The sequence below is a fragment of the Dendropsophus ebraccatus genome, chromosome 10 (assembly GCF_027789765.1).
Source record: "Dendropsophus ebraccatus isolate aDenEbr1 chromosome 10, aDenEbr1.pat, whole genome shotgun sequence".
NCBI classification, from domain to species: domain Eukaryota; kingdom Metazoa; phylum Chordata; class Amphibia; order Anura; family Hylidae; genus Dendropsophus; species Dendropsophus ebraccatus.
The window spans coordinates 46,217,907-46,243,192 of record NC_091463.1 but is presented as its reverse complement, the minus strand read 5'-3'; the positions used below and the strand labels follow the sequence as shown (position 1 = coordinate 46,243,192).

At 42.6% G+C, this 25,286-nt stretch overlaps 2 protein-coding genes across 3 annotated transcripts; one reads left to right on the top strand and one right to left on the bottom strand.

Moving 5' to 3' along the window:
* Positions 1 to 4,237: 4,237 nt before the first annotated feature.
* On the top strand, positions 4,238 to 7,016 carry LOC138802853 (L-threonyl-[L-threonyl-carrier protein] 4-chlorinase-like). The gene is made up of 6 exons (XM_069986560.1): positions 4,238 to 4,406; positions 4,542 to 4,758; positions 5,129 to 5,220; positions 5,318 to 5,457; positions 5,901 to 6,005; positions 6,340 to 7,016. The coding sequence occupies exons 1-6, from the start codon at positions 4,277 to 4,279 to the stop codon at positions 6,445 to 6,447; spliced, it is 792 nt and encodes a 263-aa protein (XP_069842661.1). The 5' UTR covers positions 4,238 to 4,276; the 3' UTR covers positions 6,448 to 7,016.
* An 8,673-nt stretch (positions 7,017 to 15,689) lies between these two features.
* On the bottom strand, positions 15,690 to 20,729 carry LOC138802498 (glutamine amidotransferase-like class 1 domain-containing protein 3, mitochondrial). Of its 2 annotated transcripts, none has more exons than XM_069985881.1 (4): positions 20,471 to 20,729; positions 16,393 to 16,564; positions 16,104 to 16,305; positions 15,690 to 15,980 (listed from the first exon to the last, which is right to left on the bottom strand). In XM_069985881.1, exons 1-4 carry the CDS (start codon positions 20,576 to 20,578, stop codon positions 15,788 to 15,790), a joined length of 675 nt encoding a protein of 224 aa, XP_069841982.1. In that variant the 5' UTR covers positions 20,579 to 20,729; the 3' UTR covers positions 15,690 to 15,787. The 2 variants fall into 2 exon arrangements, with proteins under 2 accessions (XP_069841982.1, XP_069841983.1); XM_069985882.1 differs by lacking the exon at positions 20,471 to 20,729 and adding an exon at positions 20,243 to 20,341.
* Between the last annotated feature and the right edge of the window lie 4,557 nt (positions 20,730 to 25,286).

Genomic DNA, 25,286 nt, shown 5'->3' with positions numbered 1-25,286 from the left:
AGTTGAAATAATTGAATATGCGCATATATCTATCCTGGAATTTAAAAAATAAAATAAAACATACTGTGCATAGACTTATGGATACACCTATACACATGGTTCAGATGCAGATACAGCACAATTCTCATTAAGCCTTTAGTTCAATAGAAATTCCACATTCACGTTCAAACAACACTCGGGTGAGCACAAACTTGGCAGTAGCTCTATTTTTAGAAACAAATAATTAACCATAGTTTCCTTGAAATTTGACACAACCTAAGGTCAGACTGACGTAGGTGAAGAGATATCTCAGGTGAGATCATTGAGGTGTCTATATTCTAGAATTCATAATTTATCATCGCAGTGCATTGTGCAATTTTTCTGTATAAGAAATAATTAACTTACGTACCATGTTTGTAGATCATTGTTATGTTTTGGATCAGATACATTTCTGGCACTTGCCGCATCTTGATAAACCAAACTGCCTATATAGTCATGGCATTCTTCACACAAAAAATGTACATTCACCAAATAGTAGCAAATCAGCAGTCAGAGCATTAGCTAAAATTTGTTCATTAAAGGATTTATCCAGTTAGGTAAAATATATGTTGGCTAGAAATGAGCGAACCTCGAGCATGCTCGAGTTCATCCGAACCCGAGCGTTCGGCATTTGATAAAGCCCTAAGGCTATGTGGAAAACATGGACTGTATCCATGTTTTCCAGACAACCTCAGAGCTTTATCTAACTTCAGCGGCCCCCACTAATCAAATACCGAACGCTCGGGTTCGGATGAACTCGAACATGCTCGAGGTTTGCTCATCTCTTATGTTGACTCATCCCCCTCCTTAAGACAACAATTCATTTCATACATGTTTTTGCATTTTCTGTCTCCTTTCCTCAGTTTTGAGCCTGCTGCTTTCTACTAAAGACATAGAAAGCTGTATCTGAGCTGTTAAGTCTCTGTTCTCATCCTCCTCCTTCCCCTCCCTTCCGAGATAATTGGTGTAAATAAGTCCCTATCTGCACCTTTGTAGCAAATTTGTACTGCCGGGAGGATTAACTACAGTGAGTTTATCAGCAACTTCACCTTAGATTAACCCTCTTAGCATTACAAAGAAGCGACAAAGTTGCAGATAGGGACTTGTTTATATCAGTGGTCTCAGAAGGGAGGGAAAGGAGGGGTAGATAGAGAGAAAAGCTCACACACAGTTTTCTGTGTCTTCAGCAGAAAGAAGCAGCTCAGAACTAGGAGAAGGAGACTGAAAAGATGACATGTATGGAATGAATTGTTAGTCTTCCTGAGGGGTTATAATTCAACATATATTTTATCTAAAGTAATCACCGGCATACATAGACCACTTAGGACTAACTAATACTTAACTTTTAATTATGCATTAAAAAATACAAGACAGGTCCACATAGATAACCAAAAAACATCCACTCATGTGCTCTATATACAGTGAAGTAACCTAAAGGACAAATATGCACATCAGGGAGAAAATCCCTAGTCCCCAAAGGGACGATAATAGATAATTTGAGACTGTAGGCCAGGTATCAAAGTATATATACTAAGAGTACGGGAAAGAAAAGGAAAAGAGTGGTAGTGCACCCTACTCTTAGCCCTAATAACCTCTTGCCCTGCCTTTTGGGGAACCCACCTCCTTAATAGGGTGGCCCCAACCACGATGACAGTCCCTTCCTTATTGCACGTGCCCAGAAGGAAACAAGGAACACAGAAGACAGAAAAGAGTGAAAAAAACAGTGTAAACCCAATAACACCTATAAAAACAAACAGCAAAGGATATAGTTGCATGTGCACAGCACCCAGATCATAGGCTGTGCTCGTTTCTATACAGCACATGCGTTCATACGCTGTGCTCGTTCCGACGCGTTTCAACCGTCCCAATTATGGACGGATTCATCAGGGAACACAAGTAGCACTCCACAGGATGTGCTTAAACAAATTCCTGCTGTGAGGGATGTTCTCTCATCACAAAAAATACTTATGGACCTTTTGGGATGGAAATGTGTAATGATAAAGATAATAAGCTGGTACTCGATATGGTGACAAAAAACAGGAAAATAACCCCATAACAGTGGATAAATTTGTACTTAGCTACACAGATGGAATCAAGCACCGCAGCCTGCCTACACACATGAATCACTCATCAATCATATTTGTTATGGCTTCCCTGTCCAGATAGCTGCTTGGGGTGTTAGTGTCATGTCCTTATTATTAATAAAGATTCGGGTGGAACGCATTTTGCGCTCCACTCAGTGCTCTTCCATCTGGTGCATGACGTACTTCCGCCTTATGGAACGCATTTGCGTTCCAATTACCGGAAGTGGCCGCGGAACATGTTTGTATGAGCTACCATTGGTATTTTCTGGTGTCCTTGTTGCCTGTGTCACCTGTATTGCTGGGTTAGCGTTGTTTGTGTGTTTGGTGTGGCTACAGTAGTGATCCGAGATGTATCTAGCCAGCAATGTAGCCTGGTCACGTGACCGCATCCGGGTCACGTGAACGCATGAACACATCAGCCACAACCCGGAAGTACTATACGAGCCGGTATATAAGCCTGGCCTGCATTCCATTCAGTGTCACCCTCTCATCGTGGGGTGAACATGGACCTTCGCAGGCTGCGGTGCTTGATTCCATCTGTGTAGCTAAGTACAAATTTATCCACTGTTATGGGGTTATTTTCCTGTTTTTTGTCACCATATCGAGTACCAGCTTATTATCTTTATCATTACACATTTCCATCCCAAAAGGTCCATAAGTATTTTTTGTGATGAGAGAACATCCCTCACAGCAGGAATTTGTTTAAGCACATCCTGTGGAGTGCTACTTGTGTTCCCTGATGAATCCGTCCATAATTGGGACGGTTGAAACGCGTCGGAACGAGCACAGCGTATGAACGCATGTGCTGTATAGAAACGAGCACAGCCTATGATCTGGGTGCTGTGCACATGCAACTATATCCTTTGCTGTTTGTTTTTATAGGTGTTATTGGGTTTACACTGTTTTTTTCACTCTTTTCTGTCTTCTGTGTTCCTTGTTTCCTTCTGGGCACGTGCAATAAGGAAGAGACTGTCATCGTGGTTGGGGCCACCCTATTAAGGAGGTGGGTTCCCCAAAAGGCAGGGCAAGAGGTTATTAGGGCTAAGAGTAGGGTGCACTACCACTCTTTTCCTTTTCTTTCCCGTACTCTTAGTATATATACTTTGATACCTGGCCTACAGTCTCAAATTATCTATTATCGTCCCTTTGGGGACTAGGGATTTTCTCCCTGATGTGCATATTTGTCCTTTAGGTTACTTCACTGTATATAGAGCACATGAGTGGATGTTTTTTGGTTATCTATGTGGACCTGTCTTGTATTTTTTAATGCATAATTAAAAGTTAAGTATTAGTTAGTCCTAAGTGGTCTATGTATGCCGGTGATTACTTTAGTTCTTTTCTTACCACTGGACCCCATTTGATGACGGTGTGACGGCACCCATATTTCCGTTACTTGGAGTTTTTATATATTTTATCTAACCAGTAACCCCTTTAAGTTTATTTTAATTACAGAGATTTTAGCTTATTAGTCTTTTTTACTATTAGAGACATTTGCAAAATAACAGTTTTTGCCATTGCTATTCGGGTTACTTATTGAACCACTGAGGTTCAGGCATCATTATTTTTCCCTAGTTACTACGCAAACAAAACAAAACAAAAATCTGTATTCTTTATCTGTTCTATTTTTTATATATATACTGTTTTTAACATCCAGATAAAGCACAACATGTACAAAATGAACACAAAAATTTTAATTGAGATATTTTCTAGTCCAAGGATTCCTATTGCTTTTGTCATGAAGTTTTAAAGACCAAAATGTAGAATTTTAACCATATTAGTTTCATCAGAGCTAGCTGAAACTGTATTATTTTGTTATATTAATATTATCATTAATATTATACTAATTTGAGTCTTACATGTAAAAGAGCAGTCACTAACTCTTAGAAAATATCTTGTATTTGCTTCCTCAATTGCTTTGGAATTTCCAGGAGGAAATGTTATCAGTCTAACAATCATGCAGTGGAGATGTATTCAGAATGAAACAAGGAAACTATGTTCTTGCGCAGAAAAAAAAATCACACAGTGCTATAATAAACAAATATCATGTGTCTAGGAATATGACATGGGCGTGCACCTCACAGATTCTGTATATAAGTCAGCATTTCAAGCAGACAGTTATACCCACAGCGCTTATACTTGGTATAGCTGGAAAAAAACATCCTAGTAACCTCACCATGAAGACTGACACTAACAAGTTGAAGGACGTCTATGATGCCAACGGCTTCTTGACAGCAGTTGATGTATTAGATGAGCAGGAGCTACATCAAACTCAGAAGGAGCATTTAAAGCTGGAAGAAAAGTTTGGTAAGTATTCACATGACTAAGACAAATTAGACTATTGCACCATAAACCATCATCAAAATAGGGGAAAATAATCTGTGTTACAGAAAACATTTGCTATGTTAATGGACGTGCTGATTCTGACATTTTATTTTTCAGGGAAGGAGTATGCTCAGTACAATCTACACAACATCCACATGCAGTATGAGTGGGTGATGGACCTAGCTACCCATCCAAATCTCTTGAAAGCAATTACAGCTGTCTTGGGCCCCAATGTGATTCTTCTGGACTCAAGATTTATATGTAAATATCCCTCCTCCGAAGTTCCGCACAAAGAAAACACTGCCCCCTATGTTGCCTGGCATCAGGATATCAAGTGAGTACGAAACCTGGTAGGCATTTGTGATAGTTAGATAATGGCCCACATTTAACAATGTGGGTAAAACAAAAACTGGTGTAATTTTTCCATAGCAATCTCAGATCAGCTTTCATAGCTTAAAGGGAAACTAACGGCAGGTTCACACATATAAACTTGCTGTTGGCTGCTAGATAGCTAATACTAGATGGCTAATAATGCTGATTTTACAATTTCCTTCCCTATCCGGATGCAGTGCACTATTTATGAGATATAGACAGAAATATGTAAATTGGCTGGTTTGGGCCTTTCTTGGTCCCCAAGTGCATCAGTCTCTCCACCTGGGACTATTTTATGTGTAATTAAAATATGACTTCTTACACCTTTACAGATACTGGGGATTTGAAGGAGGTCCAGTGGCTTCAGTATGGCTGGCATTTGATGATGTTGATTCAGAAAACGGAGTCCTACAAATCATTCCAGGTCTCACATCATTTATGGTTAATACTATCAGAAACATTTCTTGATTTGAATTACCACCAGAACTTACATATATTGTTTATGATGTGTAATTCTCCAGGGAGTCATAAGCAAGGCATCCTGGAACACAGAACTGCTGAAATACCCGGGAACATGCTGACAGCAAACCAGGAGATTCCAAAGCACCTGGTCAATGTAGAAGACTTGGTTGAGTGTCCACTCAAAGCTGGTCAGATGTCTGTAAGTAGTTATCACATCTACTTATTTTCTATTAAAGCTGCTCCCTAAATTACTGAAACAAAATAAATGTAGGGTCAGTTTCTGATACAAGGGGAAAAGGCTATACTTTTACTTATTGTGACAAAATACGGACATACCTGACAAGTGTCAGGTAATATATAGTAAATGGGAATAAAAGTGTAATTTTAAAGGGTATTGGTGCTAGTTGTGCACCTACAGCCATATCTTAACTAGAATATTGCTTTATTGACTAGTTGTATGGGTACTGTGTGGGATATCCAGAATCCAGGGTTAATTCAGCAGATAAAAAAAGCAATGAGTATTCAGAATTAGTTGACATACAGTGATGATCATGTGTCAGCTACCGCTGAATGTGAATTGCCAAGTGTGATATGTAAGACTTATGTACTAAACTAAATTTCTGTAATAATATACTCTGACAGGTGCATGATGGTCTGACTGTTCATGCCAGTGAACCCAACATGTCTGACAGAAGACGATGTGGATTTGTCATCCGTTATGTTCCTACAGTGGCTTATCCTGTTAAGGTAGGCAGACAAATCCCAGGGCGCTGTATAATGTTTGTATTAAAAAGAGATATGGAATTGCCATTTAGAGAAATAGGAGATATATCAGAATTAATGTTTGGACATTATGGTTAAATGGCTACATAGGCCACTTAAAATAAAAACTGTGCCCACTTCTCCACCACTTGTTTGCTTACAAGTCTCAGTTCCTTTTCCCATTACTTGGTGGTGAAGGGTTATGGCTTCCCTTCATGGTATGCTCTTGATAATCTTAATAACACTGTTGGGCATAGAGGACAGCCTGTGAAATTACCCGAGTTATCACAACCTCTGCTGAAGTTCTTTTCTATTACAGGACCCAGAACGTCCAAGGACTTTTCCTGCAACTGTCCTGGTGGCTGGAACAGATGAATATAAGTACTTCCAAGACAACGCTCCTTCATTCTTCACTAAGACATTTTAATTGCTTGCTAGGCAAGAAATTATATCAGATATATGTGTCTAATATTAGATATATGTATGTCAAATATTAGTACTAAAAATTCATGTGTAGAAGGATTATACACTTCGGTCCATTTATTTATACAGCCTTTAGCTCATATGGTAAATGTCTCAGCAAGCATTTCCTACAGTGATAACACTCCTTACATCCCATTAGTTAGGTCATAAGTATCTTATGTTCTTGATGTATGAAGCTCAGTTACTTCTATTGGTAGCGCTGTCACACTACTGCAGTACCTCATATTTAGCTTCTTACTTGGGGTATGTTCACACTGAGGAAAACAGGTAGAAATTCTTAACAGAATGCCTGCCACACTGTCTCAATGTTATGTATAGGGCCCCTCCGCTCTCTGCTGCTATCTGCAGAAAAAGAATTGTCAATTGTCAATTCTTCTGCTCAAAATTTCTGCTTGTTTTCCTCAGTGTGAACGTATCCTAACATAACTCCTTTGTTTTTTACTTGTACTGTACTCATTGTACTGTAAAATATTAAGTTATTCCACTGTATTGTCCTTAGTTAGTATTTTATGAACTGCTTTAAAATAAATTATTTTTAATGTAAATCGATGCATCTCCATTATTCACGTAAAACCATTTTCTATGAATGTGTGCCAGTCCAGTGAAGGGAAATAATTCTTCAGAAGTCTATGGGGACAGTCCAACAGTTATACAGCAGTGTGTAACCTCCACTAGATAGAGAGAGAGAGTTGTGAAACTGTAGGAAGCATCAACTTTACAGAGGTTGTACACCAAATTTTTATTTCTTTTAAAACAACTGGTTCCAGAAAGTACCAGAGATTTGTTATTTATTTCTCATCCTCATAAAAAACCTTTGTTGCTCTCCAGACTGGAAAGAATACACCACTTCTTTCAGGACATACAGCAGCTCATAAGTACTGGAAGACTTGAGATTTTTTTTTAAAGTAGTAAATTACAAATCTCTGGCACTCTCTGTCACCAGTTAATGTGAAAGAAAAAAAATCTTATGGAACAACCCCTTTAACCTCTTAAGGACATATGACGTACCGGTACGTCATATGTCCTCATTAGCACTTCAAAGCGGGGCCGCGCGGCGGCCCCGCTTTGAAGTGCCGCGTGTAGCCCTGGACCGCCGCTATTAGCTAATCGGAGGCAGCTGTCAAAGTTGTCCCGGAGGAGCGATCTCTGTTACTGATGCCGGCCGGGGACTCGTCCAAGATGGCGCCGTCCCTGACTCGGCACTCGTTTACTTCCGGCTGCAGCAGCCGGAAGTAAACAAGTGCCTATCTCATGGATCTCTGCAGCATATCTATGCTGCAGAGATCTCAATGAGAGATTAAAGTATATATACTAGAAGTCCCCCATGGGGGCTTCTAGTATATGTGTAAAAAAAAAAAAAAAAATGTGTTGTTTATAGTAAAAAGCCCCCTCCCCCAATAAAAGTCTGAATCACCCCCCTTTTCCCAGGTTTTAAATAAAAGTAAACAAATAAATAAATAAACATGTTTGGTATCGCCGCGTGCGTAATTACCCGAACTATTAATTAATCACATTCCTGATCTCGCACGGTAAACGGCGTCAGCGCTAAAAAATCCCAAAGTGCAAAATTGCGCATTTTTGGTCGCATCAAATCCAGAAAAAATGTAATAAAAAGCGATCAAAAAGTCGTATATGCGCAATCAAGGTACCGATAGAAAGAACACATCATGGCGCAAAAAATGACACCTGACACAGCCCCATAGACCAAAGGATAAAAGCGTTATAAGCATGGGAATGGAGCGATTTTAAGGAACGTATATTTGTTAACAATGGTTTGAATTTTTTATAGGCCATCAGATACAATATAAGTTATACATGTTATATATCGTTTTAATCGTAACGACTTGAGGAATATGCATAATAAGTCAGTTTTACCCCAGGGCGAATGGCGTAAAAACACAGTTCCCCCAAATAAAAGAAATGCTGTTTTTTTTTTCAATATCACCACACTTTGAATTTTTTTCTGGTTTCTTAGTGTACTTAATGCAAAAATTCAGTCTGCCATTGCAAAGTACAATTAGTGGGGCAAAAAATAAGGGCTCATGTGGGTTTCTAGGTGGAAAAATGCAAGTGCTATGGCCTTTTAAACACAAGGAGGAAAAAACGAAAATGGTCCCCGTCCTTAAGGGGTTAAAGGGAACCTTCCAGGACCTCTTCGGCCCACAAACTGCCCCCAGCACCTAAAAGATCTGCTAAATTATATTTTAATGTTGGTTGGATGAGGTCCATATGAGTCCATACTTGGTGAAAAATCAACTGAGAATGGCACCGAAGCAATATTCTAACTCACCCTTCCTACCCTGTGGGTGTGGACATGGTGGCATCCAGTCACACAGGTTGTGCCCTTGTCCCTCTCAGTCAGACTTGAATGACAGGCTGACCCACCCACTCTTCCCATAACAGTACAATGGCTATGAGGTAAAAACAGGATCCAGGATGCAGGGGAAAGGTACATTTTTACATGTTTATAACTTTAATAGCCTCAGAAAGGTCATATTTCTGCAACTTAGGGTTAAAACAAATAAAATAAAAAAATTTTGGGCACACATTTTATAATAGAAGCCTATGTACCAGTTATACAGATACAGCAAACAAGTTGTGCTAAAATAACTAAATTTAAACATGCCTGGGATAAACATATATTCATCCTAAGAAAGGAAATACTAAAAGTGCAGACAAGATAGACTAAGTGGTCTCTTTCTGCCACAATCCTCTATGTTTTATGTTCTAGAGTTCTAGGTTGCTTCCCAACCTTTTCCACCTTGGGGCACCCCTTAGAACAGTGCTTCTCAAACTGTGAGGTGCCCCCTAGTTGTTGGTGAGGCCCAGCTGGGGAGACAGTTTTCAAACAAATAACTATGATCTGCACAGTCCTTTTGCTGTTTGCAAAAATCTCTATTTTAGAAACATTATTAATGTATTTTATACTTGCTTTATTAGCATATAAAGCTTAGGAGACAGGTGAAAGGTAGCCCTAGCAGTATTTTCAGCTTTTAAATGGACTTTCACCACAGATGGTAAGGCCCAGGCACCATCTTGGTCAGTCTGGTGAGGCCCAGGTATTGCCTTGGTCTGTTGGGTGAGGCTCCAGTCGAAAAAGCACTGCCTTAGAAAAAAAATTTAGCTCGGGGCACCCCTACTAAATAATGTTCTACACAATATAAAAACCGCCATTTAATGACTCACAGGTGACGTCTTCTTTGATCCGAGACGTTACTTTCCCTTTTCCTCTCCATCCGGCCCGGACCACCGTGACGATTTCTTCCAGCTACAATTCATCTCTTCAATACCTGCCAGACAGACATCTTAGGCACCGCATATTTAATAATGCCCCATGCTGTGCCCCTACATAGTAATAATGGCAACTGTTGTGCCCTTCATATAGTAATAATATACCCCCTAGTGTGTCTTTCATCAGAATAATGCCCCTTATGCTTTTTCCTTCAGCATAAATGCCCCCTTCCTGCTCTGCCTCTAGTAATAATGTCCCCCATGCCTGCCCCTAGTAATAATATCCTCTATGCTGCCCCCTTCAGTATAAATGTCCCCCCTGCCTGCCCCTAGTATTAATTTCCCCCATGCTGCTCCCCTCAGTATAAATGCCCCCCCTGCCTGCCCCTGGTAATAATGTCCCCCATGCTGTGCCCCCACCTGCTGTGCACCAAAAAAAAAATTCTTCTCACCTAATCCGGACTGTGTGGCTGCAGGGAGCAGCTCTCCTTCCTCTTTGGGCTTCATCTTGCGAGCCGCAGGGACGAAACCTCCAGCAGGTGTGAGGACATCACATCATCACGCCTGCTGGAGAGGTCCCGGAGTCCCATAGGCTGCTGGCATTAAGTGCCGGCGGCCTATGGGATTGAATGTAGAAGCAATACGCTGACAGGTCCTGCTCCTACATTCTGCTCAATGGAATGTTCGGCCTGCTCACTGTGTGAGCGGGCGGAACATCAAACCAATCTGTATATCCCTAGAAGCTGCGTGGCCTCAGCTTCTAAGAATATTAAAGTGGCAGTGTCACAATTCCCATCAGGGTCCCGCGGCACCCCTGGCGGGTTCTCCCACATTTTTAACAGAAACAGAAAAGGCAATGTAAAACTAGGCTAAAATATAGGCTATGTTTATAGATTTTTTTTTTTTTAAGCTTACATAGTATTCAAAATATACAGTGACGAAACAGATACATTCCATCTAATATGTACATGTCTTTAAGCAACAAGAATTATTCAGTTGCTTCAGGTAACATGAAAGTGGTGCTTAGAGGAGAAGGAAATAATGGTAGATAATTCATCATTCATATCATAGTCTGTCAACATGTATGTAAAATATTTAACTACATTGCATTCTACATATACAGTACTGTCCACTGGATCCTTATTTGTGTAACTATTTTCCTACTGTTGTTAATTATTTAGGAGGCTGTCTGGACTGGATCTGTATGCTTGAGCAGGTGGTAATAAAAAGAAATAAATGTACAGTGGTCCCTCAAGTTACAATATTAAAAGGTTCCAGGATGACCATTGTATGTTAAAAATATAGTGGTACCTCGGTTCTCAAACTTAATTGGTTCCGGAAGGCAGTTTGAGAACCAAGCAGTTTGAAAACCGAGCAGTGTCTTCCCATAGGAAATAATGTAAATGTGATTAATTGGTTCCAGCAGCCACCAATAATTACCTACAGTACTCATTTATTACACTGATAAGTGCTCAGTATAATCAGTACAGTACAGAACAGCACTATACTGTACAGGACATTAAACATAAGAAATGTTCATCAGAACCAGCAATTATAGTACAGTAGTCACCAACTCCTCACTCATCCTTTACTGTATAGCGTCCCCCCCATCCAAGCACTGTAATGTATGGGAGATGGTGGTGCACTGCCTGTACTACTACTGCACTGTATATGAACTCCAGCAGTCTTATACAGCACTGTACTGTATGTGAAGCCTCACCACTGCTTAACTCGCCAGGTACAACCCACCATCCACGCTCGCAAAAACGTTCGAAAAACGTTCGAAAGCCGAGCAAAATTAGAATTCCAAACACTACTTCTGGGTAAATTTTCGTTCGAATATCAAGCAGTTCGAGTTCCAAAGCTTTTGAAAACGGAGGTATTACTGTATATTGTATCTGGAGATCAAAACTCTATGGAAAACTGGTAATAGGTTCTGAAGCTCCCAAAATAAGAAAAAAATATTAAGATTTAAAAAAAAATAAGCAGATAACTAATAAGAATAAATCAAGTCCTTACATACAACAGCCAGAAGGTACTATGAATTAGTTTTATTGTAGAGGACAAAAGTGTGTACATGGTCCAGCTCAGTGCACACAGGGTCCCAGAAATATAAAATGAGGTCACCCTCACCTTCTGCCCAAAGAATCAATTAGCAGATAAAGAGCAGTACAGGACATGTAGAATCACACTGTACTACTAGAGAGGCGCTAGTAGACAACCAATCAGTGCATGCAATTCAAGCCCCTATTACATGGGGTGATGTGGAAAGCGAGCAAGTGCCAACCTGTCAGGTCTGCGCTCGCTTGCTCCTCGTTTACCCAAAGCTGCCGGGGCTATTACACGCGCCGACAGAGAGCGAGGAGGAGCTGGTAACAGCGGGGGGAGGGGGGGGGGCGCTGCCCAGGTGATCATTAGATCATTCGGGCAGCCCATAGGAGACAGCAGCTGTCTGCTGCCGACGCTCCGATTACAAGGGGCAATTGCAGCAGATCATTAACAGACTCAGGGCTGGCATCAGCACCCGGCTTACCTTGGCAAGTGCCGGGGCCCACAGCATCCCAAGGGGCCCAGTCCGGCCAGGGCTGCTTTCTTTCCTCACTGAGACTGGCTGGAGGTAGGGAACATTCACTTCCCTGCCGGGCTAGCCAGTGTCTCCTCCGTGCTGTAGATCAGCCTGATCTGCACTCCCTGCACCTTTAAGCCCTGGCCCAGACCTGATTAGAGAAGGCCAGAGCAGCAGAGCATTTCAGCTCCCGGGCCAGGAGATGGTGAGCGTACAAAGGGGAGTGGGGTGTGGGGTGTTTAGGGGCCATGTGACACTCCAATTGCTGCAAAACTCTAACTCCAATCATTCACTGCTAGCAGTTTATTAGTGCAGTGTTCTCTAACATGTGACTTTCCAGTTGCTGAAAAACTACAACTTCCATCATGCATTGCTGGCTGGACATAATGTGAGTTATAGCTTGGCAAAAGCCGAAAAGCTACAGATTGGAAAACAAAGATTTAGGAGAACACTTTATTTAGTGCAGTGTTCTCCAACATGTGACTCTCCAGTTGCTGCAAAACTACAACTTCTATCATCCACTGCTGGCAGGACATGATGGGAGTTGTAGTTTAGCAGCAGCTGTCGAGCCACTGGTTGGGAAAAAGTGATTTATGGGGCCGATGACACAATTTGTCTAGGGGGCAGTGGCACAGTTTATTGGGGGCAGTGGTACAGTTCGTAAGGACAAAGTTCTTTTTGCACAAAGAGAGGGCCTTATTACAGATGAGGGGCACAAAGGAAGCCTAACTACTGATATGTGCACTAAGACACAGCTACTGATAGGGGTTAAGAGAGGGGGCACAACTACAGATGGGATCCCAACTACATAATAAGGCATAAAGGACATAACTTTAGGGGCACCAAGAGGGTCCCATTACTGTTGGAAGCTCTTATAGAGGAAGGTGCTGAAGGTGCTGAAATAGATGTTTCTGTGGCAGAGGGGGGAATCTATAAGAGGGCTACACAGAGGGGGACCTATTGTATTACTGTCGCCATGTGATTTGCTCCACAAAGGGGCCCGCTGAGGCTCTGACGCCCAAGGGCCCACAAAACCCTGGAGCCGGTTCTGAACAGACTGATTGTTGGCGTTTCAGCCTGTTGAAAGACAACGATCAGCCGACATTATGCATGTTGGCTGATTGTTGTCTTCTATTACACAAAGCAATTATCGGCTATAACGCTCAGTATTGGCCGAATACAGACGATAATCGATTTGTGTAATAGAGCCTTAGAGTAATACTGAGGTTTTACTAGTAAAATGACCTTTTTTACTTGCCAATTATCTAGTTATAAACATGTTCCACATCCTGACTGTTTGTAGCATTGTATGTTGAGTCTGGTCTCAAGTTATAATGGTCCAGAAAGGACCATTGTATGTTGAATATATTGTAAACTGAGGCCATTATAAGTTGAGGGATCACTGTACTAACCACCTGCTGGTACATACATTAGTACAGGGTGTATGGGCACTGAAAGCAGCTGAAAAGGACTATGGCTCAGATTTACTATTAAAAATTTAGGGAGGAACATTGCACTAATTTGGCCCAGACATCCGTGCATCAATGGGCTCGGTCTTGAAGGAGTTAACGTGTAGTAGATGCTTGGAACAAACTTCCACTATGAAGGCAGGCCACGCAGATGCTATCCGGCCCATGGGGCAGATCCCCCTCAGCGAAGCACATGCAAGGCCTGTCTCCATGGTGCTAATGGGCTGGCACTTTGGCACTGACAAGACTCTGTTCTTCTCTGCTACACAGTCACTGGCAGCACCTCCCCCCCCCCCCCCACAAGCGACCAGAGCTGCTGCCACGATCCTGTGAGTGGGTAGGTATATGTAGAATCCGTATGTGAGTGTGTTTTTCTGTGTCAGTGGAGTGTCTGTCTGCGTCAGTGCTATGTGAGTTTGTGTATGCAAATGCTGTATATGCTAAGCTTTGCTTTTAGCTGCAAGTTCTCCTACCCCATTACATATTGTATGGAAGATGTTGCCCATATATATTTCCCCATTTTGCACTTCAGTAATATACATATATAAAGGTGATTAACAGATCTGCTTCTAAAGAGTTTCTGCAGCAGCTACTATTCAAGCTCAACGCTTTGTTTAGTTTCACATAAAATATATAAACTTTCATCACAGGTGGGGTTTCAAGTCGCAAGACACATACATATCACACTCTGATAGGTCAATCGATAGATGGTCAGCAGTTTTCTGTCTTGCGCAGTCAAGCTGGCACAACGTGTTGTTTACCATATATTGTTTATATAACAATGTCTCTCTTTTGCATCTGTATTGTGGCTGCGATGTAGGTCCATGGTTCTGTGCTCATCGGCGTGCTGCCAGCATTTCTCTCCTTCTTCTAGAAGCAGATACAAGGCTAAAGCCATTTTAAGGATTACAATGTTTTTACTCAAAGTAACATCACCTTTATGGCCACCTTCACAGTTCCACATAAGGTCCACTTCCAAAGATGTTATGCAGCAGCTGGTAGTAATGCTGGATTCATTATTAATCATAAGGGTCCCCACCACACATTAAAGACACCCTATTGTTCCTTCATGTTACACTTTAGCTTATTTCAGCATACAGGTGATTGTCAGTATTGCTTCCAAAGATGTTCTGCAGCAGCTGCTATTAATGCTAGGCTTTAATATTTAATTAAATAATTGGATTGTCATGCCATTGTTTTGGCATTCGCCTTTATAAAGGGTTTATATATTAAAGCAAATGTACCACTAGAACATCGCTTTGTGGTTTTTCACAGGAATAGACTGATGTGGGGATGCCGATGCCACAGTCCTTTTTTTGAATGCTGCTCAGTTCCCGCACAGGGTGCTGGCCTATTATTGATCACTGGCCAAGCATGAAGTACTGGGGGCGTGGCCTGCCGATCCCAGTGTGACAATGTCCCCTCCCCTCTGTGACGCAGCTCCATTACAGTCAGTGGGGAGGGGAGATTGTCCCACTGAGGGCCGAAGGGCCAGTCTCCAGTACTTCATGCCTGGCTGGTACTTGCGAATAAACTGGCTCCATCCACAGGAAATAGACTGCAGTTCAAAAAAAGGACCGCGGCACCGGTATCCCCACGCCGGTCTATTCATGTGAAAAAACACAAAGCGATGTTCTAGTGGTACATTTGCTTTAAGTGTATGAGAACAGAGTCCTGAATGTAAAGTAGTAGTAGATGGTAACGTTGCTGTAACAATCTTACAATACTGCAGCTAATGGTTTGGGTATGGTAATGATCTAACTGAACAAGAACTGAACTCGCTGATTGCACCTATAATACCTGAAGTGTTCTCATATAACAATAAAGTACATGCTATGCAATTGTTTGTGTATATGTATGGGTGTGCCATTACTATTATGTGTGTCCCAATATAACATGAAAAACAGAAGTCGTCAATAATTTCTACTTTGAAGTGGAACTTTATTTTTTTAAACAAATAAATACAAGGATCAGTACTGAACATGTTAGTGACATAATACTGCAGTTCTTTCAGTTTATTAACTCAGCTTGAGCATAGCTTTAACCATTTCCCCAATGCCATCAAATATCTCATGTATTGGGCTGTTACACATGAAGGCACAGGTTGTGACTAGTTTATTTTTCACATCTACGTGAGCTTCATTGACCTGTTTGTTGACATGTTTACAGCCCAGTTCTTTGATGGCTCCTGCTGTTCCTGCATCTGGCCACCTATAGAATAAAAAAAAGGAACAGGCAAATTTATTACTCAGGAACATAACTGAGAGAAGTAGCTTCATCATAGAAAATAATAGATAGAGATAGATAGAAGTAGTTAGTGTTAAATTCACTTACTTTTCACACTCTGTATCAGAGCCAACAGTGACTTCACATCCAGGTAGGATCTTTGCAGCCAACACTGGTGAGATACAACACAGGCCAATGGGCTTCTGGGCGGCATGAAATCCCTTAATGGTGTCTTCAATTGGTTTTATTACAGAGCAGTCTTTTCCTTGAATTGCCCAAGTAGAAAGATTTTTGGCAACTCCAAAACCTCCTGGTAGAGATAAAAAGTGAGCGGTATAAGAATTCTCCTGAATATATGATTTATTTTACTAACTTCTCTTGGGGGGACATATTGTACCTGGTATGATGAGTGCATCGTATTCGCTGACTTTTAGGTCTTTAAGGTCTTTAATGTTTCCTCTTGCAATGCGAGCGCTCTCTGTAAGCACATTCCGCTTCTCCTCGCTGGGCTGTCCTTTTACGTGGTCTACTACATGCATCTGGTCTATGTTGGGTGCAAACACCACATACTGTAAAAGAGGAATAAAGGAAGATCACTCAATATACCAAAAATAGGACATTTGCACACTTTATAGAATTTAAAAAAATGAAGTGGAGTTGTTGGTCTGTACAGAAAGATCAGCTTGAGGATGCCAATCCAACACAGTTCAAGACAGATTTTACCAAGTCATAGCATAAAAAAATATGGACAAATAGACAGACTATTAAAGGAGAACTCTGGGCACTTTTATTTTTAAATGCCCCAGGAGGGGGTGGGTGAAAAAAATAAAATCCACTTACCTACCTGTCTCACACATTCCGCCGCTCTGGCAGGTCCACCCAGCCAGTCAGCAGCTATAGCGGTGTCCCGACTCTGCTGCTGACTAACTGAGCGGGCTGCTATGTCCCATCCCAGTTTTTATCTCTAGACCAGGAAGTAACTGGACACCAGGGGCAAGAGTGGCTGAATGTGGGAAACCGGGGGGTAAGTGGATGGTATTTTTTTCACCCACCCCATCTCCAGGCATTTTGAAAAACGTGTTCCTGCGCAGAATTTTAAAAGATTTGGCATAATGCTTATTTCAGCCAATTTTCATGGGCCTGTGGGGAGGTCACGGGATGTCTTTAAAAATTTCACAACTCAATTTGAATTTCTTAGAATTCTCTTTTGGCTGAAGAAAATTAACTCCAATGATATTATAGAACATTTACAGAAATGTCACCTCCTCAATTCTGTAAACTATACAGAGTCAAAAGTCTCAGGAAACCCTTTTATTTCAGAAACAAAAGGTAAAATGACATATCTGAATACCCCAGCAGGCCTATTTTTTACACTATGTCCTAAACATGGCCACCATAATGAAAGCCTGGATCTCTGAGAAATCGATTGCCACAATAAGATTTGTAGTATCTCTTATAGTTCAGAAGTTACTGTGTTTCCCCAAAAATAAGATAGTGTCTTATATTAATGTCTGCTCTCAAAGATGAGCTAGGTCTCATTTTCAGGGGGATGTCTTGTTTTTCCATGAAGAAGAATTCACAGGTCACATGCACTGAAGGGTCAGAGCACATGGTATGGCAGCTTCCGGCCACCAGGGGGAGCTCATCACAACACACTTATACAGCACAACAGGGACAGTGTATGGTATGGCGGCAGGTGACGGGATAACGGCAGACTGTGTGCAGCTCTAAATCTGGCAGTAGGGGACAATGGAGATGGAGGCAGGTGTCCTGCATGCAGCTATTCTGCAATGGCGGGCATGCTTCCAAACAAAAACTTTGCTAGGTCTTACTTTCGGGGGAGGCCTTATATTTAGCAATTCAACACAACCTCTACTAGGCCTTATTTTCAGGGGATGCCTTATTATTGGGGAAACAGTATCAACACAGAAATTTGCAACAACCTGGAACGTTCCTTGCAATGCACAGCTATTTGATGTGTTCAGTTTGTTGTCCATGGTGCTGAACACAGAGCTAAAGCTGAACATAAAGCAAATTTCTTATTGATAAGTTTTGAACCACATGAGATTTTGCAAATCTTTTTGCAGCAATCCATTTCTGAGACAATCCTGATCTTGTTTGATATGCCACATGACCACCTTTCCATTGGAAAAAACTTGCCTTTGATCAGCTTTCAAGATGGCAGCCATGTTCCAGACATAGGAAGACGTTTATTAAGTCCGGTGTTCTGTGCTGGGCTTAAAAACGTCCCTGCATCGCCAACATTTTGCCTATTTATGTAGAGCTCAGAGCTGGCATAGGTTTCCTTATCATTTTTCAGTGTGAAATATGATAAATTAAGCGGACCCCCCGTTCCACCCCCTCCCTGCCCCCCTGGCGAAAATTTATTAGCAAAACGGCCATTTGCGAATAAATGTATTCGCATCTGGCTGTTTTCCGCCAAAAAATGCAACTTTTTTGGATGATAAATGTCCCCCATAGTGTTAAAGATAGCCTCCTCACCCATTACTTGCTGGGGTATTCAGATATGTCATTTTCACTTTTGTTTCTGAAATAAAAAGGTGTCCTGGGACTTTTGACCCTGTATTCTTTATTGACTGTATTTAACAAGGGAAGTCTTGTAAATATAGAAATAATAAAAGTAAATGTGTCTGCAAAACATTTTACAAATATAAATAAAATGATTGTTAAAGTAAGTACTGCATGGCAACAATAGAAGCTATAAGAATCCTTTACCAACCTGTCTCAGGCAACTATGGCATATACACAGTAGACACCATACATGTCTGATAGATGCAGGACGCACCGTTGTAATAAATGAAAATTCCCAATCCCCTTTCTCATATTGTATGGTGGCACATCCAGGTGCAGAAAGAACAGAGAAGTGGGGGTGCCATAAATGGAAGCTGTAGAGGTTAGGTTATGTTCCCCCCTCATTCATGGCAGTACACCAGGAAAGCTCCCGGCATATACCCTGAACACTAAGGGGAAAATTTATGAAAGCGTGTAAACTGCCCACAGCAACCAATCACAGCTCCTCTTATATTTTACCAGAGCTGAAAGCTGAGCTGTGATTGGTTGCTGTGGGCAGTTTACACGAGGTGTATATTTACACACTTTCATAAATCTTCCCCTAAGACTATACTAGGCCTGACCTAAACTATGACATGTCTAAAGCTACAGCAAATGACAGTAATGGTTTAAAGGGATTATTCAGCACTACAAAAACATGGCCACTTTTCCCCCTCTCTTGTCTGCAGATTGGGTGGGGTTTCAAACTCAGTTCCATTGAAGTAAATGGAGCTTAAATGCAAACCACACCTTAACTAGAGACAAGAGAGGGGGATAACCCCTTTAAATGCAACACTAATGCTCATTATTACACAGTTTATCACATTTACAGTATTGAGACCACATTCTCCGCATAAGGCTTCCCTCAGACACACATTTTTCGAGCTAGTAAAGAACCACAATAAACACTTCAGTAAAAGCCATGTTATTGTTTATCATGTGATTCCAGGATTTCTATTGAAGAATCGGGAGGGGGGGGGGGGGGGACACCAATATCCATATTGGCATGCAGCCCTGGAAAAAAAAACACATGGTCCAGCCTTAAAGTTAGAGGTGCCTGAAAAATGATGCAGCATCTGAGGGAAATTATCACCATAAGGCTAGGTTCACACTGCGTTTTCAGCATCCGTTTAACGGATCCGTTTTTTTTAACGTCCAGAAAAATAGGGTCAGCAACGTTTTTTGGTCCGTTTTGGTCCGCCAAAAAAAACGGATCCGTTTTTTTTATAATGGAAGTCAATGGAAAAACGGATGCACACAAATGAATCCGTTTTTTGCAATCCGTTTTTCATGCGTTTTTTGCAAAAAACGGATGCGTTAAACGGATGCTGAAAACGCAGTGTGAACCTAGCCTAATAGGATCCAAAATGCACTGACAAAAGCTGGCAGCACAATGGGGGGGGGGGGGGGGCAAATATGGACAACAATGTGTATATCATGTCTATTTATGTTCTTATAAGATCATGTGCATATGTGATCTATTTATGAAATATATTATACATTTTGTTACTCCTTTTTATCTACTATATATTCAAAACATATTACACATTATAATTCTGTTGTATCATCAAGTCACCCTTATAGAATAAACCACATTCCTACTGTAAGCCTTTATCTGTATCTGGAATCCCCCTGTCCACAGCAACAAAGCTCCCCCCCACACCCCCTCATCTTACCTGTGCTCCATCTCTGCTCAGGTGAACAAATACTGCGCATGGCTTCTGGGAGACATACGTCAGATAAGTGCTCTGACGTTCCACTTTGTCTATTACATAAGTGCACCGGTATACTTAAATACACTTCTTGCATGAAGTTCAGTAATTTCCCAGAATGTGAGGCCTACACGTAATCCCACGGCTCACAGCAATAAAGCTTCTCTCCACACCCCACACCCCCCATCTCACCTGTGCTCCATCTCTGCTCAGGTGAACAAATACTGCGGAGGACTCATGGATTTCACTGCCATCGTACACCCCACAGCCAGAGAGGATCACGGCCACCTTCTTGGTCATGCTGAATGCGAGTCACTATAGAGCTCAGGTGTAGGCAGGTGAGAAAGAGCTGTATGGAGTATGGAGCTGACCTTGTCCCTTTATACTCACAGAGAAGGCCTGTGCTCTGAGTGTTCAGGGGGAAGAGTCTTACTGAGGAGGAAATAGTAATAGCACTTCCCCCTGCAATTCAAGGAGGGGAAATCCCAAGATGACTAAGGAAACAGACAGCAAAGTAAAGGGAGGGCTAACAGACAGCTTCTGTATTCTGACTCACGCCCATCTCTGTGCACTCCGACTGAGCTCTGGATTAATACATCTTCCTCCTACTGCCATTGCAATGTTATGTTGGGCAAGTATGGAAAAGCTCTTTCTGATTTTATTATATTTGCTAGTAAAAATGTAGATCATCAAAGGGATCTTCTTTATATGTAAATTACAAAAACAGGTGCTTGTAATAATACAGAAAGTAATAAGGAAGGCTCGGTGACAGAGTTACCTTACCAGTTTGCTATATTTGCTATGCTTTTTTTTTATTTAACAAAGAAAGATCGATTGGTAATAGCAGGAGGTATATAAACTCAATGGGAATAAGAACGGACAATGAACAACAGAGAAAAGATGCACATTCAAATATTGGTTAGATATCAGTGTGAAGAATGCACATATAAATTAGACCATACAGATCACATTTGACAAACTCAGGCCCTCCAGCTGTTGCAAAACTACAATTCCCATTATGCCTATAACTACAGCCATCTATTCTGTCCATGTAGGGCAGTGTTTCCCAACCTTTTCCACCTTGGGGTACCCCGACAAAATAACATTATCCAGTAACCCACAGGTAATGTCTTTAACCTAAGGCATTTACTTTCCTGTGTGCCCTCCATATAGTAATAATGCCCCCTGCTGTGCCTCCATATAGTAATAATATCCTCTCCTGTGACCCCCCCCCATATAGTAATATAGCCCCCCTGCTATGACCACATTTAGTAATAAATTATTACTAAATGTGGGCATAGCAGGGGGGGGCTATATTACTATATAGGGGGGGGTCACAGGAGAGGATATTATTACTATATGGAGGCACAGCAGGGGGCATTATTACTATATGGGGGCACAGCAGGAGGCATTATTACTAATAATGCCTCCTGCTGTGCCCCCATATAGTAATAATGCCTTCTGCTGTCCCCCCATATAGTAATTATTCCTCCCGCTGTGCAACACCCACAAAGTAATATTGCCCCCTCCTGTGCACCCCACCTCCCACATAATAATAATGCTGTGCACGCCCCACATAGTAATAATGTTCCTGCTGTGCATCCCCACATAGTGGTAATGTCCTCTGCTGTGCACACCCTCACATACATAGTAATAATGCTGTCACGGCCTCCTCCTGCCCCATGCAGCCGCCGGGGTCCTTGTGCAGGGACCCGGCGCTGCTGCTAGTTCGGCCCCTGGTGGCGCCTCACCTCTCCTCCGCTCCTGTCTCTCACTGTGCCGGCCGTGCCGCCCTAGGAGGCGGGGACGCGCGCGCGCCGGCTGTCTCAGATTTAAAGGGGCAGTGCGCTCCTAATTGGTCCACATGTCAATCACTCCCCTATAAGTTCCAGCCCTGCCCCACTACAGGTGTTGGAGCCTCTACATGCTTCCCATAGCGTTTGGCCCAGCCCCCTGTTGTTCCTGATTCCTATCCGCTACCTGGTCCCTAGTCCTTGTTCCTGGTTCCTGCTCCCCTGTCACTCCATTGCTCCTGTGTTCAGCCTGTCACCTGCGGTTACGTCTACAGACCTCTGCCACCACCATCTCCTGCCTACTGCTCCTGCCACGCCTCGCCTGCCGTCACTAGCAACCAAGCCAGGGGTAGCGACCTGGGGGTCGCCTGCCGCAGCAAGTCCATCCCGCCTTGGCGCGGGCTCTGGTGAAAACCAGCGGTCCCTTAGACTCCGCTCCCTGGTGAGGTTAGTGCCATCGCTGGTGACGGTCCAGTGGATCCACTACTCCAGGCGTTACAAATGCCCCTGCTGTGCGCCCCCCCACAAAGTGATAATGCCCGCTGAGTTGCACACTCCCCCCCTATGCTGTGTGATATTTGAATTTCCGCCATTCATTTCTATGGGGAATTTTTGGTCTGTAAATGTAAATTTCTTAAAGGGAACCTGTCACCCCGGGTAGCCCCCCTGAAACCAACCAACCCCCCGGACAGGGCCCTGCATACATATTGGCTCCTGCGTGTCCTGTTTCCAGCACTGGTCCCTCCGCAGAGATCTCGCCATCGGCCCATCTGTGCGCTCAATATGCAAATGAGCGGACATGAGTCCAATGGCCATAGGAAATCACTGCTCCAGTGATACGAGCAGGCATAAATCATGATAAATGTGGCATGAGAGGAGGTCATGCCTCCTCCCTACCTGCCCCCCACCCCACTGCCTGCCCATCAGGCAAGTGGGGGATAGGCCAGGCTGTAAGAATCATAAATGACCCCTTTGTGTCTAGGACCCTCTCCCTGCACTTCTTTCCTAATGGCCTTATACCAATCCCTTCTCCATCTCCACTATTCTGTATGGGCAGGGCCGTTTCTACCACCGTGCACGCTGGGCTACCGCCCGGGGCGCTGACAGGGAGGAGGGCGCAGTAACACGCACGCACGGCCGACGGCACTGATGTGCTACGGGGGGGGGGGGGGGGGGTAGCGCTGTCGGTCGCGGGCGGCTAACAGATGTGCCGAGGGGGGGCTGTCAGGAGAAGTTACTGGCCTCCTGGGCTGGTCCCGGCCCCCTCCATGCCCGGCTACATCCCCCGCCCACTGTGACGTGCCTACGTCTCCTCCAAGCTTCCCTCACATCCCCAGCGCTGCCCTTACGTCCCCAGCGCTGCCCTTACTTCTCAAACGCCGCCCCCACATTCCCAGGGCCCCCTCTTCTCCCCAGTGCCGCCCCCGCCCCTGATCCCGGCAGCCGCCATTTGCTGATTCCGGCCTGTCCTGTGTGAGGAGGAGCAGACAGTAATAAGGAGCAGAACTTGTCCAGAGAGGCAGCATAGGAGCAGCCAGCAGGTAGTAAAAATTAGTATAAATGAAAAGAACTGTAATGTAAACTTTAAGTGTGGAAGCTGGGCGGGCCCCTAGGATTAATTAAAAAATAACAATGAAAAGGTGTTAACTACACCTCCCAGCATGACCTGACACTGTCAGTTATAAACCTTCAGGAACTGCTGGGAGTGGTAGTTCTCCCAACAAAATAAAAATAGATGTATTTTGTAGGGAGAACTATAACTCCCAGCAGTTACTGAAGGTATATAGCTGCCAGGGCATGCTAGGAGTTGTAGTTCACAATCTATGGGGTTGGGTGTTAAATTTTTTAATCATGTCAATGAATTTTCCAGAACTATTTAACACCCAACCCCATAGATTGGGAACTACAACTCCCTTCATGCCCTGGAAGCTATAAACCTTTAGGAACTGCTGGGAGTTAGAGTTCTCCCAACAAAATGAAAATAAAAAAAGGATTTTGTAGGGAGATCTATAACTCCCAGCAGTTACTAGGGCATGCTAGGAGTTGTAGTTCACAATCTATGGCAGATGTACTCAACAACTTTTAGTGAAGCTCCACTTACCGGGGTCTATTGTCAGGTGAAGGTCCGAGCTGAACATCAGTAGTGAACGTGTTGCGCTTTCCCAGTAGTATATAGACCCCTGTTTCTTTTTTGTTGTTCTTTTTTTTTTTTGGGGGGGGGGGGGGGGGGTGCTTTTTTCACATTCGCCCTGTAGCCAAAATGACCTAGAAACTGCCCTGTGTATGGGCTCCTATCAATGAGTGAACAGATCAGAAGACAGAGATGGGGGGGGGGGGGGGGGGGTTAAATAAGTTTAGAAGGAAGCATTTATTCTAATAGGATATACGTACTCTATTGTTGAGTTGGTTATGTTCCCTTATGCACAGGTGCATGTAATGTCAGTAACACTTTACACGAGTGTAGTAAGTGTTAGGAATTGAGTATGTTATAGTAGTAGTTAGTAATTGACAATGACATAAGACATTCACATTCACATTCAAGTGTTTCCCTGTTTTATCAATTAGATGGGTGAGTAATACTTAAACTTCAAGGCTAATGTTGCACCCCATTATCACTGGGAATTCCCAAATGAATATATAAATTGTTAATTTCCTTGTTGACTGGAAAGTGGACAGCTTCATTGATTTAAAAAAATCCTATTCTGAACTGTGATTACTGATTTGCTAATGCTGATTTCATAAAGTGTTAACAGTTGCAGTTGCTGTGATGCCAAACTTTTATACTTTTTGTTGTGTTTTATCACTAACAAAAATATTTACTTTTTGACTTTTTATTTAATTGTGTCTGGTATGTAACGTAACTAAAAAAAAATCTGCAATCCTGGTATTTTGTTTTCTCTTTTATAATTTTATATTTTAATAGTCTAGTTATTTCTGTGTACGGCAATACAACATATATTATTTTTTTGGAGTTAAAGGAGAAGTCCAGCGAAAATTTTATTAAAGTATTTTATTGCCCCCCCAAAAGTTATACAAATTGCCAATATACACTTATTATGGGAAATGCTTATAAAGTGCCTTTTTTCCCTGCACTTAGTACTGCATCAAGGCTTCACTTCCTGGATAAAATGGTGACGTCACGACCCGACTCCCAGAGCAGTGCGGCTGTGGCTGCTGGAGAGGATGATGGCAGAGGGGTGCTCAGTGTCCCTCCA